The 17,747-nt window shown below is 42.7% G+C and overlaps 1 protein-coding gene across 8 annotated transcripts; it reads left to right on the top strand.

Moving 5' to 3' along the window:
- Nucleotides 1-3,181: 3,181 nt before the first annotated feature.
- Nucleotides 3,182-16,742, top strand: ptpn3 (protein tyrosine phosphatase non-receptor type 3). Of its 8 annotated transcripts, none has more exons than XM_046400844.1 (27): nt 3,182-3,338; nt 4,020-4,085; nt 4,587-4,728; nt 5,653-5,787; nt 5,952-5,994; nt 6,196-6,277; nt 6,651-6,695; nt 6,788-6,840; nt 6,940-7,057; nt 7,141-7,228; nt 7,339-7,427; nt 7,508-7,571; nt 8,016-8,218; nt 8,317-8,442; nt 8,551-8,712; nt 9,328-9,427; nt 9,521-9,598; nt 9,723-9,779; nt 10,356-10,512; nt 10,646-10,821; nt 11,100-11,190; nt 11,364-11,425; nt 11,561-11,707; nt 12,429-12,557; nt 14,097-14,231; nt 14,353-14,488; nt 16,115-16,742. In XM_046400844.1, exons 3-27 carry the CDS (start codon nt 4,660-4,662, stop codon nt 16,135-16,137), a joined length of 2,568 nt encoding a protein of 855 aa, XP_046256800.1. In that variant the 5' UTR covers nt 3,182-3,338; nt 4,020-4,085; nt 4,587-4,659; the 3' UTR covers nt 16,138-16,742. The 8 variants fall into 8 exon arrangements, with proteins under 8 accessions (XP_046256800.1, XP_046256801.1, XP_046256803.1 ...); XM_046400842.1 differs by having other exon boundaries at nt 3,183-3,338; nt 14,097-14,242; XM_046400843.1 differs by lacking the exon at nt 3,182-3,338 and adding an exon at nt 3,385-3,612 and having other exon boundaries at nt 14,097-14,242.
- The last annotated feature ends 1,005 nt before the right edge of the window (nt 16,743-17,747 follow it).

Genomic DNA, 17,747 nt, shown 5'->3' with positions numbered 1-17,747 from the left:
TTAATGACCCTTTAGAGTGAGGCTGAGCCTCCAGGTTGGGAGCCTGGGACTAAATTGCCTGACTGTATCTGATTAAAACTAGCTTCATCTCAACCAGCTACGCCTGGAAAATATGTGATATATTAATAACAAAGAGCAAGAACTGTAGTTTTACTTAAGTAGAATTTTTAAATGCAGGACTTTGACTTATAATGCAGTATTTCTGGATCATTGTAATGGTATTTAAGTAAAGGATCTAAATACTTACTCACCACTGACTAATACATAATAACTCTTCATCTGGGACAGTCAGAAGGTCTTTGTGACACCTGTGTTTTATGTAGGTAAAACCTTAGAGGAGAAAATGGACAGATTTTATTGGATTGAAAACAAAAAGTAAAGTAAAGTAAAGTAGTAAAATGCTTCAGGCTGTGAGGACTTGGCATGATTGTTGGCATGTGAAGGCAGTGTACTGAGCTTGTGAGAGGAGGGGAACTGCATGCCCCTGCACTTGATGCCCTGCACACGCGGTCAGTGAAGTAACCCCAGCTCAATTACTTATGAATTGAATTCCTTTAAGCAGCTTCTTTCTTTCTTTAATTTTTATATGGGTGTGCCCTCACATATTCCACTCACAGATGGTTAGAGGCTAATCTATACCACCCCTAAGTCTGTGAGTAAGTGGCAGCAGTGATGGTGGGACTTGTACTGAATTAATGTGTGAATGTGTGCTTGCCAAATATACAGCCTACTTACTGTATGTAGAGCAGGAGGGACACCATACTCACTGATCAGGAGTATGGTGTGTGCGCCATTCCTTTGGATGGAAGGAATGGTGCACACTCACCACCCGCATTATTTTGATGACGATAGATGTAGGTCATGGAAACTATACTACATGTGTGAATTCATGGCAGCAGTCTGGCACATGACAACTCTCTATCTGCCTTCCTGTCTCATGTGGCTGCTGCACGCCTAAGAAACATCAGGACCTGTCCACACCACCACAGACCCAGTTTCATGCTTGTGATATATGACCAAGCTCCTGTATGACCTATGTACACGTACATCTTTAGCGGCTGGCTGCTTGTTTTATGCCACAGAGGTTTATGTGCTCCAGATATTCACTGGACAGTATCATATCCAAATTTTTCTGTTGGGGACAAAATTACATAAGCATGTTTTTACGATCAACATATGATTATATAATAAATTGAAATAGAGAGGGGGGGGCCTTCTTCTGTCTGGCACAGTTGGTGATAAACAAATTCTTGAGTGACAGAGAGGTACAAAATTAATCTCTTCTGTCAGTAAAAATAAAAGAAGCTATAGATAATGCACACATATGGGAGATCAAAGGGGTGACTGGCCTTTGTCATGAGATAAAGCAAGCCCACGGGTTTTACAGGAAGTATTGTCTTAAACTGGAAATGAGCTATAGAAAAGTGCCAAAGGAATATTGCCAGAATAAGAGGGTGTGAATGAGATAAATGAGACATGAAGTGCTGACACTTAAATAACGTGAAGTTTGTCCCTGTGTCACTGTGTCTAAATTTGGAGTCGATGGGTTCAGGGTAGAGTGAGTACAGGGTGTCTTGGGTACCGTTGCAGAAAGCTGATCCTCGGACAGCAACAGGGGGAGGTAACTCAGGGAGAGAGAGCTACAGAAAGAGAGGGAGAGACAACACCTCCCCCCCATCACCCACCACCCAAAAGTGAACTGGTTTCTGCTAGTCAGACTGTCTTCAGTCTGCGACCTCTTGTCCCATCACTCTGATGGCATGACAACTGGTCCGGACCAGTTTTGCCTCTCCAGGAGGCAACAGGCAACATGGAGCACAATGCACATGTTTCTGCAGTGGAATAGCAAATCAGCAGGATTCCTACAGGAGCGAAAAGCCACCTGATCAGCTGACCCCACTAGACTGGCCTAACAAGAGGAAAAGTTGAACTGAATTCAAACTGTAACATGCAGTCACGCCATCATAACACCTGAAGCCCATTGCAGCCTCTCCTTCATCTTATCATTCTTTGTTTAACTATGTCTCTTTCCTCAATTAATTATTTACTCATTGTTTCCTGACCGTCAGAGATCTGGGAGTTATGTCCGATAGGTTGACCTTGAACATCTTGATTGGTTTCTTTAATTTAGATAGATAGATAGACAGATAGATAGATATTATAGTGTAATACTTGTTGTGAAAACTTGTTGTGTTCTATCTGAAAAGGAAAAAACATAAAATTAATGGACTAATAATTTTTTTTTGTCAGGGTGTTACAGGTAAGTTATCACGCTTGTGCTTACGGGAGTTATTGAAAGTTTTTCAGCGCAATAAGTAACGCGGTCCGCATTTAATACATTAAGTACATTTTTCATGGGGGACACACATGACAACAGCAGTACTTCATATGTCCTGTAGATGGCGACAGCAAACCGCAAGAATTTGTGGCTAAACTGAAATATTCCCATAGCAATTTCTGTCTTCATAAAAATGAACCAAGACAGTGTATTTCCATTAGCACGTAGTTACTTAAGTGTGATCCCAGTCAAACAGGTTTACTATCAGAAAAGGAAACGTACATTTTCATTTGAATCATTCTAAAAACTAAAGTGTATTTATAGTATTATGATCATTATTTTATTTTCAATGAAGGACTTTTACTTGTTCGGTTAAGCGGAGGAAGACGAGACGAGACGAGACTTTTACTTGTAGCGGAATGTAGGAAGTACCAGTGTTACTGGTTAGTTGACAGATTTAAATCGATCACTCAAACTATAATCAACAAATCAGAATCAGAATACTTTATTGATCCCTGGGGGAAGTTAGGCAATAAACAAAATACGATGTGTTATTACAGGATGAAACCAGACAAGGGAGAAATTCACAATCCCACTTTAAGTCGTTAAGCATTAAAGTGATGCTGGCTACAAGCTGATGTATCAGTAATAATAACACAACATAATCGCCAACACTACTCGGAAATGGTCCTGCATTATGAGGAACTACGTTTACGTTTGGCAGTTAAAGTATAACTTTGACGCTCATACTTTTGTAAGGCGACTTTTTACTTCAGCAGAACTTTTACTTTTAAAAGAATATGTCCGCGCTGCGGTTTTGCTACGCTGAAGACTGTGTTTCATTAGTTTTGCGCGCGCACCCACTACGTGGAGCGCGCATGCCACCGTGAGCGCGCGCGGCGAAGGGGCGGGGCCGCGCGGAGTCAGCGCAGCCAGGGATGAGAAACTTGTCCCGGATATTTACCTAACTCTACCTGGCTCTTCTGACTCGCCCCGTCCAGAGGTTTCCACAGCGGATAGTCTGCGGAATATTACCCGTCTCTGACGCGGGACGGCTGAGGTAGACATGTCTTCTTTTGTCTTTTAAACTGTCTCTTCCCTAAAAAAAAAAAAAACTTGGCTGAAGTTACGAGCACCGCCGTGGTTGGAGGAAAGTTTGCCAGTGGAGAGTTCCTCCGTTTGGGTGTAGCTGTAGAAAACTTCAGGTTGTCAACAGGTTCGCGCTCGGGCTCAAAGTACAGGAACGTCATTGCGGAGCTCATTATCGACAGGCTGGGAGAGTCCGACAACTAAAATATGGGCCTCACACACTGACAGGCCCTGTTTATTCACTGGTATGTGTGTGTTTGGTGAAGTAGCAGTATAGAGGCTATGCTAGGTGTGTTGATATCCTGCAGCGTTGTCTTTATACTCCTAGAGAGAGGGCTGTCTCAGACAAATCTGCGTAATAGGCACCATGAAGTAATAGAATAGAATCTGTTTTTAGATCTTAGATATGGGATCAGATCATTTTAGATCAGAAATAGGTGCAAGATGCAAAACGCCCAGTGAACTCATAGACTGTGCATCGCGATGAATCTTCTTTTACATGTATCGTTTACTTGTAAATTCATCTGACGCCTGCCTGTGAGAGGGCCATAATGGAAAACAAGTCATCGAGCTGGCACCAGCTCTGTTTTAACGTATTCATAGTGTGTCACTGTGTTCAAACATTAACTCAAACACTGTGTGTCCTTTTCAGAAACAGTGTGAGACAGGCTGGCCTGGATCCATTAATCGTTTACCTGGAAACCAACACAGGCCACATGTATGTACACATACTCGCATGCATATACAGCTCTCTCTCATACACACAGACACACACGTAGGTAGATATCCTCAAAGCCACAGTAAGTTATTGGGTTTTGTCACATGTATGCATGCATTAGTAGTGCATGTTGCTTGCAACTGCTGGTCATAGATGGGCGTGTTTAACTCTGAAAATGTTTAACATTCTTATCATTCATGCTGCCTGCAAAAGGCGGAGAAACACAGAGGGAGAAAAGGCAGGGAGAGGGAAGGGACATGTTCAGACCCAGGCCAAATAATAAGGATTACACAAACACACACGCAGACACACACACGCAGACACAGTCACTCCTTCGCATTCACAGTGCATTACTCACTGCAGCCTGATGCTTCATCCAGCACATATATTACTCACCGCACAATGTCATCCTGAGGGAGGTGCTTTCATTGGAAGACAACAGCCTGGAAACATCTGACACTGTTTTTGTGGTTGTGCGTGTGTGTGTGTGTGCGTTTCCAGGTCCCCTCTCAGCGACGAACTGAGGGCAGGGTGTTTGTCTTGAGAGGGAGGCAGAGTTACCGTGGTAACAGACATGCCAAAACCGGACCTGCTCTGCCTAGTTCAGCTGCTGGACGGCACTATCGAGACCTTCAGAGTCAGTGTGCGTAACACACAGACGTATACACACTCCTTCTTTCCTGTCCGTCGTTGAGGAGATCTGCTCCTATCTGTCTCTGTGCTTTGCTAATGATTGTAGTGTCAGTGTATGATTAAGCGAGCGATTACTCTTTCCTGCATTGATCCACGTCTCTCATTCAGCACTGTGACCTTGGTATGAAGGGCAAGCTCACCTCCTGCTGCTTGCAGAGCCTGTCACACTTGGGAGCCTTTCACATCATCAGCATATCATGTCGTCCGCAGCCTGACAGTAGTACACTCCTACACATACGCTGACAAGCATACACACACATGCATAAAGGCATTTACAATATTGCTTTCTAGGACAGCTGCTGTGCAGCATCTTTATGTGAACGATGGGAGAGCAGGGAGAGTGCCGTGGTTGTAAATGTGCAGAGGGATTCCAGTATTAAGCTCCTCACTAGTCTCTTTTTACAGCTGCTGTGTTTCTCCTGTGAAGACAAGGTTTATCCTATTTTTTTACTGGGAAAAAAAGTCTTTGAGGGAGGCACAGCCTGGTTTCAAGTAATCTTCACCCGTTATTTTGTGTCCACACACATCAATAAGTTTCCGGCTGCAAGAACACACTGTTCACCGCATTTACAGTAAACACGGTCCTCTGGTGATGTGAATATGCTTCCAGTAACAGAACGTGGGGAGAAATGCAGATGAGGTTATCCCTCAGAGTGATTAATAAAACAATGAGTGTTGTGCTGCAGATGGTATATTGGAAATCAGATTTTTAAATGGATATACACAGATTTCAAATAACCACAAAGAAGGTCAGATTTTTTTTAAAAATTATCCCCATCTTTACATTAGACGTGTAGACATATAAATAAGCAGCCGTTAAATGTCACTTGAAGTTTGGCTGGTATGAATGTTGTTTGTTGTTTCCATCTTTCAGAAGCAGGATGAAGGTGTGGTTCTGTTGGACCAAGTATGCAACCACCTGGGCCTGCAGGAGAGGCAGCTCTTCAGTCTGCAGATCAGAGAATCCAGCACAGCCATTGCCTCGATCACAGCCAACACACACTCTCCTGTGAGCTCACTGTTCATCTGCTGCACATTTGGACTGACATTGTAATGCATTGCGCTCGCTCATTGCCGTTTAGGCGACGATAACCACAGGGTATACTTACATAAATGCTTTTTTTAGCCCCAGTTAGCCATTACACTTAATGAATTTCTCACTCTCTCTCTCAGAGATGGTTGGAGCCTGAGAAACCCTTGAAGAAGCAGATAAAAGGTATCTTGTTCTGGCTCCAGAGAATTCGCCATCTTTACGTAGAGTTACTTCTCTAGACCAATGCATTTTTAATTATTTGTTTTCAAATATGTTTCAGTACAGTTTAGGGTAGGAGGTGTTGGAGAGCAGAGGTCCAGTAGATGATTAAAGAGAACTTGTACCAAGCTGTGTCATTTTTGACAAGTTGTCATTTCTCTGCAGGTCTTGCCTCTCCCTTTTACCTTAACTTCAGAGTGCGATTCTTCATCTCTGATCCCAACTCTCTGCAGCATGAGCAGACAAGGTGTGTGTAGCGGTCATATAGCACTAGATATTGATATAGAGAAGCTGTGTGGCTCAGAAAGGTCCATTTTGTCGTGATTATTGATAAAACTGAAGGATTTATGCACAATTTCACTTTGATTCATTTATTTCTACTCTTGAGTACTCACAAATGCACGTTTCAATCCACAAATACTAAGCAATTTGAACGGTTTTACAAATGCACACATCACAACAAGAAGTTGATAGATAAAGTGACTGCAAGATCGACTTTGCCATCACCAGAGCCAAGCAGCTGCCGTGGCTTAAAACACCGACATGTTTAAACAGGTTTCTGCAGAAAACAGAAAATACAGGTGAGAATTGATAAAGTTCCTCTTGTCTCATCCCTGCAGACACCTGTACTTCCTCCAGATCAGGAGTGACATTAGAGAAGGACGGTGAGTAACACACAAACACCACCACCACACGTCCCCTCGTGCACAGTTTGTAATTAGCTGTTACGATATATAATCATGGACTGTGATTGCAGGTTGCAGTGCCCGCTGAGTGCAGCTGTGGTGCTGGCATCTTATGCTGTGCAGTGTAAGTCCCCTGTCTTCCTAGAGAAACGAACTATTAATGACTTAATAATAACTGTGTGAGTAATTATTCCTATTCAGCCTCTCTGTCAATCACCCGCAGCGGAGCTGGGGGATCACTGTCCGTCCAGACTCCCTGGTTACGTCTCAAAGTACCACTTCATTCCGGAGCAGGATGAAGACTTCCTGTCTAAAGTGGAAGATCTGCACCCACAACATAAGTAACTCAGTTTGTTACACCTGCTTTGTTTTGTTGTGCAGTACAATCCTGGAGATGTATATGACTCTGTATGTGGGTTGTCAGGGGGCTGAAGCAGAGCGAAGCAGAGCTGTGTTACCTCAACACGGCACGGACGCTTGAATTGTATGGAGTGGAGCTGCACGCTGCCCTGGTAGAATGATTCTTTCAGTTAAGCTCTCATGTAATATCACATGTTCTATTTTAACCTCTTCTTAAGCGTGACATTTTTTTTTGTCATTCCCTCATCTTTACTTCCCTCAGGACACCAACAGCACACCTCTGATGGTGGGTTTGGCCTCGAGTGGTGTTGCAATATTCTGTAATATGATTTGCTCCAGTTTCTTCCCCTGGTGAGTGTTGGTGCCACTTATTACAAGGCTTGTTCCTGTATTAACTGAAGCATTCAACAAGCTGCATTCTTCACATGCAGGGGGAACATAATCAAGATTTCATTCAAGAGGAAACGCTTTCTCATACATCTAAAACGTAAACATGTGAGTCCATCGATTGTTTTTTTCTTTTTTTCCTGCTCTGAGCAAATGAGCTCTGATGCTTTTAATTTCTCTGCACACTTGGCTGGTAAATCTTTTGAAATTCAGCACAATTTCTTGATTGCTTTTATATTGAGCTGTGGTGTAATTGTAGCTGAAATCCAGACATCAGAATTTATACTTAACATTTTAATTTTTCCACATTTCACAAACACAAGCTAAGATTACTACATGGTCCAAATATATGTGAATGTGGCAGATTTTATTTTGTGTGTGCAAAAAGTAATAAATCATTCATATTCATTCATATATATATATGAGATGAGGCAGTGTTTTATTACTGCCAACAAAAGCAACCTGGGTTACATAACAGAGATGCGACCTTGAATATTGAAGCTACGTAATAAAACTTTAGAAAAAAATAAATAAATAAACTGTATGTTTCAGGGGGAGACCCAGGACTGTGAGATCTCTCTGGTTCTGCCCTGTCCCAAGACCTGTAAGAACCTGTGGAGGTCCTGTGTGGACCATCACTCCTTCTTCAGCTCCAACCGGACTGCCCGCAGCCCCAAACACAACAACACTACAGTTCAGTCCTACAGAAAGCTGATAACACAACACCTGGGCCTTGGCAGCAGTAAAAATCAGAGGTGGGTCTCTCCTTGTACATGTATATTCACATATTCACATTCTCTCCTTCTTCTTAACATTGAACTAAATTTCCTTCCTTTTCCTTCCGAACTTGCAGTGGTCCAGTGTGCCAGCGTGTGGTGGGAGGGATGGTGTGGAACCCTGCGCTGCGGAGGTCAATTTCATCTGAGTATCTCGAGACCAAGAGTCTGCCCTCTCGATCGCCCCCAACCACCCCAAACTGGTACAATCCCCAGGATCAGCCACAACTATAATGAGATGCTGCAGTTTTGAGCTCAGTTTTTGTCCTGACTTTCGACAACATTTCATAATCACCTGGCTTCTCTGGCAGGCGAAGTCCTCGTGTTCGCCACGGCATCCGAAAACCTCGCCCGTCCTCAGTCGAATTGACTAGTGACCTGAAAGACATGTCAGAAGGAGAGGACGTCTTCTACACATACAGGGCGTCTGTGAGCAGCAGCAAGGACAGCGAGGGGGAGGCTTCACTGCATCGGTTAGTATCAGTTACAACAGAAATGCAGTCTAATGCTTAATATCAGTTCAGTGGGCTTTGTTGGCAAGACACGTGTTAGGGCTGAGATTTTAATCACTTTGTATCGAAATTGGATTTAGGACAATTATATCATGGTCTTACCAGTATGTAAGAGGTGAAGGCTTCAATTAGGACTGTATGACATCTGTTGACACCAATTTTATTAGACTAAGATTTAGCTAGTTAAACCAAAACTATTAAAACCAACAGATGTTATCTGTTTAAAAAGCCTTTTAATTAAACCTTTCCACAATAATTAACCAAAGATGGTTTATTTCAAAAATAAGAAGGACCACTCAATTTTGTGACTATTTGCCACATGTATTTATTAATTATAGCATTATTAGCATTAACATTTGTGTAGACCATCAGAAAAGCTGGTGCTTTAATTTATAGAAACGTTAGTTCAAATTGGTCACAAAAAAATCACGCTTAAGTATTTTCCTCAAATCATTTCGCCCCAGTGTGTGTAGTCAGAGAAAGAGGAGAAAAAGTAATTGGGATATGAGGACTGTCAGAATTATATTATTATCACATAATGAGGTTGAAAAAATGTCTTTCTTTCATCTCTTTCAGCCTTTCTGGCACTTATAACCATGTGACAGATGAGGTTCTGTTGCAAACTGATGACAGTATCGGAGAGGACGGTGACCACAGCTTACATGACTACAATAAGGTCTGTTGTCTCACCACCGACTCCAAACAAGTGTTTAACTTCATATCCATCCGTGTATGTGCAAACCTGAGTTGATTCCTTGTGTCTCCGCAGGGTGCTCTCGGCGACGGTGACTTGATGCTTATATGCATTGCCCCCGATCACGACGGCAAATTTGGCTTCAACGTCAAAGTGGGTCTTTTCTCCTCACACTCCTGAGTCTCTTAGCATCACCACACAGGCAAAGTTTTAACATACCCTGTTTGTGTTGTCACTCCTCCACTCTTGCTCCATTTAATTTCCCAACTCCTCCCAGGGTGGAGTGGATCAGAAGATGCCTCTAGCCATATCCCACGTTAAACCCGACTCCCCGGTAAGAACGGACTCAGATGTTTTGTTCCGTCTCTACGTTGTGTTACAACAACTATGACGAAATGTAAGCGGAGTAAGAGTATAGACCGAAGAGTATAGCCATGTGTACTGGACTGACGTCGAGGTGTAATGATTACTTACTTAACTGAATGATTACTTACTTGACAGAAAAATTAATTGGCAACTATGATGAACAATTAATCGAGTAAGTCAAACAAAAACGCTGGCGTGATGGTAAACTGCACTCAGCTTTAGCCTTAGGGCACTATGGAGGATTTACACAGTTTTCAGACAGTTAGTCAATTCATTTAAAAATGAGGCTGAAATTGATATTAGATATTGATATTAGTTGAAAAAAATCCTTTAACAATATGTCAGCCAAAACACAAAGGATCTTGATCTTGCTAGTTGGGAACTTTTGCAGTTTCTTGTCCCTGATTGACTGACATATACACTGATGCTGACATGCTGTAGTAAACTAATGTCAGCTGATTTGAGCGGTCAGACTTGGACTAAAAGAAGTCTTGACGTGTGGTGTGGAGATGTCAGCTTATATATAACCGTGTTTTGTTTGCAGGCAGGTCGATGTGAGCCCAGACTGATGGAGGGAGACCTGGTGGTGCTCATCAACGGTCGAGACATTTCTGAACACACACATGACCAGGTCGTCATGTTCATACGAGCCAGCAGGGAGTCGCACTCCAGAGAGCTGGCCTTGCTTATCAGACGTAAAGGTGTGTGTGTGTGTGTGCTTGTGCGTATGCGAGACAGGGAGACAAAACTGCTGAAGCAGCGTGTGATCCATGTGTGCACACAGTCGTGTTTTCATGAATATTTATCACAGCCTTGACTGTCCTTGTTTTCCAGGTCCTGGCCGCGTGGCACCCCTGCTGCAGCTGCCTCCCGCCCTCATGCTCACCGACCAATCACAGGGAGACAAGCCGCAGTCATCGGGCCATTCGGAGCGGGTCACGACACTGGAGGAATCAATGAGACAGCTGGAGAGAGGAATACAGTCCGGCACACTCTGTTTCCATTTTGAGGTATTTAAAATGCAGGCAGGAGCTAAACAGTAAATTAGTTTTTTTTTTAAAAGTGTATTTATAAGCGGAGCACAATACATCTTTATTTTAAGCAGGATTTAGTTCTCAGTTATTTCAGGGATCATAACAAGCCTTTTAAGCGCTGATTTTGGGACAGATGTTGGCCCTAATCTTCCCTTGGACTCCTGACAATCTAATACAAAGATGCAGTGACCAGCTTGGCTATTGTTTACGTACGTTTCTGTGTGTGTTTACTCACGTGTTCTTGTAATTTCTAGAATTTGTACAAGAGGAAGCCGGGTCTGGTTCTAAGCTGCGCTCGGCTCTCCGAGAACACGGACAAGAATCGATATAGGGATGTTTTACCTTGTAAGTTATTCTGACCCCCCCCCCCACTTGATCCCTTCTACCTTTAGTTCTGTGCTGCCTTTCTAACCTTGATCTGGAGCTGTGGCACCTCATGAAATTTAATTGGTTGAGCCTGTGGCATGTTGAAGGATCTGTTATGGCCCTCACACGCTGCTGTCCTGCTCCCCTTTCAGATGATTCTACCAGGGTGGTGCTCCAGGGAAAGGAGGACTACATCAACGCCAGCCACATCAAGGTGTGCATCACTGATATGAAACTGTGTGTTTTGTCCCTGTCCTACATTTAATATAAACTCATTCTCTCTGGTGTGTTTGTGTGTGTGTGAGTGTGTGTGCGGGCATCTTCATATGTTTATTTGTCTGTCTCTTAGGTGGCGCCCCCAGTGTCTGGTACATGTTTACGTTACATTGCTGCACAGGGTCCATTGCCACAGACCTGCACTCACTTTTGGCAGACTGTTTGGGAACAACAGATACACACCATCATCATGCTAACAACTCTGACAGAGCGGGGACGGGTACATGAACACATCACGAACACATCTACACATTCATACTTTTATACTGTAAACAGCCACGTTTCCACAGGAGCGGAAATGAGTAAACAGAGAGGGAGACACTTGAAAGTACACAGCACAATATGCATTAGCACAGTAATTACTGCAGCACATTATTACATGCTGTTTCATGTTTTATTTAATGATTACTGTAATTACAAGGTTCAGACTGATGTTTGCACAAATATAATCAATTGGTAGAGTTGTGAGTAATTACATGGTTTCACAGCGTGGAGAACAGCTAAATGTAACGTGTGAGCAGGATAGTAATGAGATAAACACATCCACACGAAGACAGAGGCAGGGAGATATCAAGGTCTGGTCGAGTGAAGATGTCTCTGTCTCAGGTAACAGAGGTAAGGTTGCCTGGTAACCAGATGCATTCTTTAATTAATCATTTTCCTGATATTTGTCAAGAGTTATATTTCTCTCTACTTGAGGATCACGTGTACACCCACCCATACACACACACACACACACGGACAATCAGTTCACATCCTGCTCCTGATGAATTGCTTTTGTTCCTTAGGCTGCCGGCTGGAACATACCATGCTGTTCAATATGAGTTTGATTTCATGAGAGCCGAGCACAGCTGATGTAACAGCAGTAGTAAATTTGTATGCTGACCGATGACTCATGTCAGATGTAATGCAATTTGCTGGTTGATGTCATCCGCTCGCAGACCAAGTGCCACCAGTACTGGCCGCACCCACCGGAAGCGAAGGATTACGGGCACATGCGGGTGAAGTGTCACTCCGAGGAGTGTAACCTGGTCTACGTGACGCGACAGTTCACCCTGACACACCGAGAGGTACAGTAGCAAACATGGCTGTAACGATTAGTCGATCAACACAAAATTAAATGGCAGCTTTTTTGAGAAAACTGTTTAAATGTTGTCTCACTTAACCTCTCAAATGTAAAGATTTGTTGCTTTTCCTTATCTTAACAAATTCAGTATTTTTGGTGTTTTGGACTTTTGGTCAAATTAAACAAAACGTCTGAGATCATCTTGGGCACTGGAACATGTGATGGGTGTTTTTTAATCTAGAGACCAAACAACTCATCGATAGACTGAGAAAATAATGGACACCTAACCATCCATCCATTTTCTATACTGCTGATCTGTGCAGGGTCATGAGGGGGGGGCTGGAGCCAATCCCAGCTGACAGTAGGTGTGAGGTGGGGTTCACCCTGGATCAGTCAATCACAGGGCTCACACACAAAGTGATAGTCACACACTCACACATAAGGGCAATGTAGAGTAGCCAGTTAACCTAATGTGCATGTTTTTGGGACTGTGGGAGGAAGCCAGAGGACCCGGAGGAAACCCATGCAGCCACAAGGAGAACATGCAAACTCTGCACAGAGGGGCCCAGACCTGAACCCGGAACCCTCTTGGTGTGAGGTGACAGTGCTAACCACTGCACCACCTGGCAACTAACCAGTTATAAAAATAACCCTGAGTTCACACCTGCTTTCATATCCACATGAAACAAGAGCAAAGCATGACCATGGTCACCAAACACGGAGCTTTTCTGTTTGTATGTATGCACTGACATGTTTTATGTTTGTACCATATGTCACATAACAGAGCTCACCACAGGCAGCAGTCACTCCTGGCAAACTCACTGCAGCCAACATACAGTCACTTCTGTGTGGGTGGTTTGGTCTGTATGTGTGCGTGGGTGAGCATGTACATTAGTGTGTATTGATGCGTTTTGCAGTCTGACTGTGTGTGGGTGTGGAGAGGAAGGCGTGTTATCATGTGCAGGTCTTTCCGAGAAGTTTATATGGTAGATAATCAGATTAAAGGAGCTGTTTTCCATGTTGACTTCCATGGTGTGACAGTAAACAAACAGATAATGTCCAAGGAGGCATGAAGTATGAATGCACACACATGCATACACAGATACTGCTGTGTGGGCCCATCTGTTCCTCTGGCTGAGCGAGTTAATCCCTGCATGGAGTCATAAGCCACATGACTATTACAAACTCGAAACTCGGCTATTCTCCACCCCTTCATTTTTTTTCCCAGTTCTGATCTTTTCCTCTATCCTCTCTCCACTCCACCTGTTTTTTTTTTTCTCTTTTCATCTCACTGTGTCCCTCTTCACTTCCTAATCTCAGTGTCACCTACTGGTCACGTGCAGGTTTGTTCTCCTCACCTGCTCTACACCCTCTGTGGGTTTCTTTTTCCTCACATACTGAATACGGTCAGACTGGTGTCAGGTCTCATGTGGGTGATACATTTCCTAAAGGTTACATGTTACATGTGGTTTTAAATGTAATAATTAAGTTCCCTCTTTTTTGACTTCTTTTTAATGTGTGTGTGTGTGTCTTTGTGTGTTAGCTGGGTGAAGAACGTGCAGTCACACACCTGCAGTACGTTGCATGGCCGGACCATGGTGTACCCGATGACCCTTCGGACTTCCTCGTGTTCACCAACTCGGTCAGGGACAGGAGGAGAGGTGACGAACCACTAATGGTACACTGCAGGTAACACACACACATACACACACAAACTCACCCTCTAATTAAACACTACCAGCATGTACTGCAGCTGCCTCTACTGTACACTACGTGTTTGTTTTGAATTACCCTTTTAGTGCTGGGATTGGACGGACAGGTGTTCTGATCACCATGGAAACGGCGCTGACGCTGTTGGACGCGGGTCGGCCGGTGTTCCCACTGGACATTGTCAAAACACTGAGAGATCAGCGAGCCATGATGATCCAGACCACGGTACAGAGAAACAGCGCAAGGATTTCAAGATTGGCTCTTGTGACCACATTGATTCTTGTTTCTGTTATTTAGGGGTATTTTTTATTGCACTATGATAACCTGTGGCTTGAGAAATGTGTCCTCAGTAGTCACTGTAATTTCTAAATACCCTGGAGCGGATGACAGGACAAGATTTAATCATCATGAAGTCTAGCCAGTTATTCTGTCTACAGAGTACTTTCACAGTACTTTGCACCTTGTTTTAGCATGCTTTATAGAAATATCTGTCAGGGAAAGATCATGTAGAAGGTATTGGGAAATTGTCACAGTGTTTCCTTTATATTTTCAAAACAAAACATGTCTGCCACAGTTCCATTTTTACATTTTTTGTAACATCTTAGCCACACGCTTTCTCTTGGCTCGTCAGAGGCTCGCATGTATTAGGTTAAAAAATTACATTCTAGATTTTATATTTCATTAGGAACACTGCAGGTAGTTTGAAATGTCTGAAATGTGGCTTAATAAGATCAAAGGAAAGTGATCAGCTCTTGACAGATTTAAAAAAAAAAAATCTGCTGAATACTTTCTCTAAAAATACCACATTAAAAACTTCAGGACTGGAGCCTTACTGTGACAGTCGCTATGCCCAGAGTTATTTTGTAAAGGTCAGTGTCAGAGTTTTTGACAGCTGTGGAGTCCTCATCTTTAACCTTCATTAATAAAAATGTGACTGCCACAGTAATAAACTGATGGCTGATGAGGCAGAGCAGGCAAGCGGCAGTTGGAAGCCGAGCTCTGTGGTTTCTGTTGAGGGAGAGGAAAGTGTTACTCACTGCTTTGGGAGGAGGTAGTGCTGGTTATAATGGCAACCCTCCAATCACAAGCCGTCTTCTAGGCCTCTACTGCTACCACTATCACCGTTATTTTGAAAGGAGATCCGGTCCCTGAGGCCTTTTCTCCCTTTTGTATTTCTGCTGACAGAACGCTTCCTCGGATTTCATTCATGTGTTTGCGTCTCTGATAGTAATGGAAAACAGGGACAAGCCTTCATGTTAAGGCTCCCTATGTTGAGGGATAAGGCCGGCAACAAACCCCATGAAGTAACAAAACCAACAACGTTTTAGTCCGTCTCAACACACTGTCCAGTTTCTCTCTGGTTTCAAGATCGTCTGACTTTTCCTCTACCACCACAATGAGTCTGACATTTGTGGGTCTGAGTGAAATGTCAACATTTGGATGAGCTGTCATTAATTTTGGCACACATGTTTATGTCTCCCACAGGATGAATTGTAATTACTTTGTTGATTGCTTGACTTTTCTATCTAGCACCCGGTCACAATTGTAATCTTTTCGATACTTTCGTTTATGATGAAATACTTACAAACTAATGAAACTCCCATCAGCCTCAGCTGTGATTTGTGTTCAGTGCTAATTAGCGAATGTTAGCATGCTATCAGACTAAACTAAGAAGGTAAAAAAATTAGAAATGGTTTCTCAAGCAGTTGTAAGAAGTGCATTTAGCTGCTTATTAACAGCAGTTCGATTTGATATGTATGTGAGACTGACCTAAATGAAGAATTCAGTTAGGATCAGTTCATTGTTGATTTGTTCTTTCATCTAACAGCACTTTTGTGTGATGTGTTTCAGTGTCAGTTCCAGTTTGTGTGTGAGGCCGTTCTGCGGGTCTACAAAGAGAGACAAGGCGGATCTACGACCCCGTAGCCCGAATCAGCAACAGGACCAGAGCAGACACACTTACTGTTTCAGCTTCATCTCATTGCAGCCAATTTCCACCTGAGGGAATTACAGCGCAGTAACGGATTAATCTGTCAACGCCTAAGGGGCTGCTACACAGGCTGGACATTGAGAGTATAGCTTCAGAGCACAGCTGTTTGTGACCTACCACCTAGTCGGCCTTAGTTTTAAATGATAGTGCGTTAAGCTAAACTATGGAGCACTTATAGAGGCTGTAGTCTCCATAGAGACTGATTGTAGACGTGAGCTGCTAATTTCTGTCCAAGAGGCCACTCAGGAATGTTGCCTCTAATTGTAAAACTATGTGTGCCTTAGACTGACGCCTTCCAGTCAATGGATCGCACAGGGCAGGAGAGGCCGACCGGGATCAATATAATCTGTAGTTTATCTGTGTTTCCAAAGACAAAGTGCGAGGCAGGCTTTAGAGCGCTACAGCATATACCGTAAGGTCATGGAGCATCAAGCCCACTGTTCAACACTCTTAAATTATTAAGACACTAAATAAACACACTGATTTATACTGATGAGTCTGCTTTGTCATTTCTTCTGATGGTGAATCTTATTAAATGACAATGTGTCCTTTTATGTTAGTTTTTTTTTTTAAAGCTCAGTGGTGTCTTGCAGCAAATACAAGCCTCTTCCACACTTCCTGGCAGAGTGAAGCTGCTCACTGAAGTAAGAAGTCTAGTCTGCTTATTTAACCTTCAGCTGAGTGCCTCTAAAGCTGGCATCATGTCAGTGAAACAATCTCAGCATCACAAATCAGCCAAAACCTGTGTGGTTATGACAAAACACTACCCAACACAGAGACAATATAACAAAATGTGATGTCGCTTTGAGGATTTTAGTGTCGCTGCACATTTATGATGTGGTAGCTCATCATTTGGCTTATATTTTACATTCAACATGTCCAGAACCGAGAGCCCAATACACCACAGACCCCAAGCAGCCATAATGATCAGAAGGAAAAATTGTGAAAGAAAGTGTCATTGGATAACAGAACATAAAAATATTTCTCTCCTTTTGTAAATTTATTTAAAAAAAGGGATGGGGTAGAGTTATGCGAGAGTTATTCTTTTATACTTTTTCTCTTAACTGATTAGTTTCTTTTCCTGTTTATTTCTAAGAAAGACACTTATTCGGGTTGAATCCCATTTGTTTTTGGTGTGTGAATGGGTTTTTTTGGGGGGGAAATTATATGTTAGCAAATATGTTGCTTTTTTTTTTCACCTTTACAGTACAGACTTAAAATTTCAAAGTAGAAATGTGCACGTCATAAAACTATCTTAGACATTTTGGGAAATTTAAAGGCAGATTTCACTGTTTTCGATACAATAAAATGTAATTTGACTATAATTTAAGTCAGCGTTTCATCATTATGATTGTTTGCTTTGTTTTGTCAGAAAATGTAATAGATAACTAAATAAATGCGTATGGAAAAATCCAAATATGCTGTATTTTAAAAATGTATCATGTGTCACGTGTTTCTAAAGTCTTTGGCAGGACTCTGACAAATAGAGCGACA

The sequence above is a fragment of the Scatophagus argus genome, chromosome 9 (assembly GCF_020382885.2).
Source record: "Scatophagus argus isolate fScaArg1 chromosome 9, fScaArg1.pri, whole genome shotgun sequence".
Classification (NCBI taxonomy): domain Eukaryota; kingdom Metazoa; phylum Chordata; class Actinopteri; family Scatophagidae; genus Scatophagus; species Scatophagus argus.
This window is presented reverse-complemented; position numbering and strand designations above follow the sequence as displayed.

What these genes read in the sequence shown, in the direction of transcription:
- ptpn3 (XM_046400842.1), top strand. Translation starts at nt 4,660, where the DNA reads ATGCCAAAACCGGACCTGCTCTGCCTAGTTCAGCTGCTGGACGGCACT. An exon ending in AGTGACATTAGAGAAGGACG is followed by an intron (nt 6,696 to 6,787) that starts GTGAGTAACACA and finishes CTGTGATTGCAG; the next exon opens with GTTGCAGTGCCCGCTGAGTG. An exon ending in GGCATCTTATGCTGTGCAGT is followed by an intron (nt 6,841 to 6,939) that starts GTAAGTCCCCTG and finishes AATCACCCGCAG; the next exon opens with CGGAGCTGGGGGATCACTGT.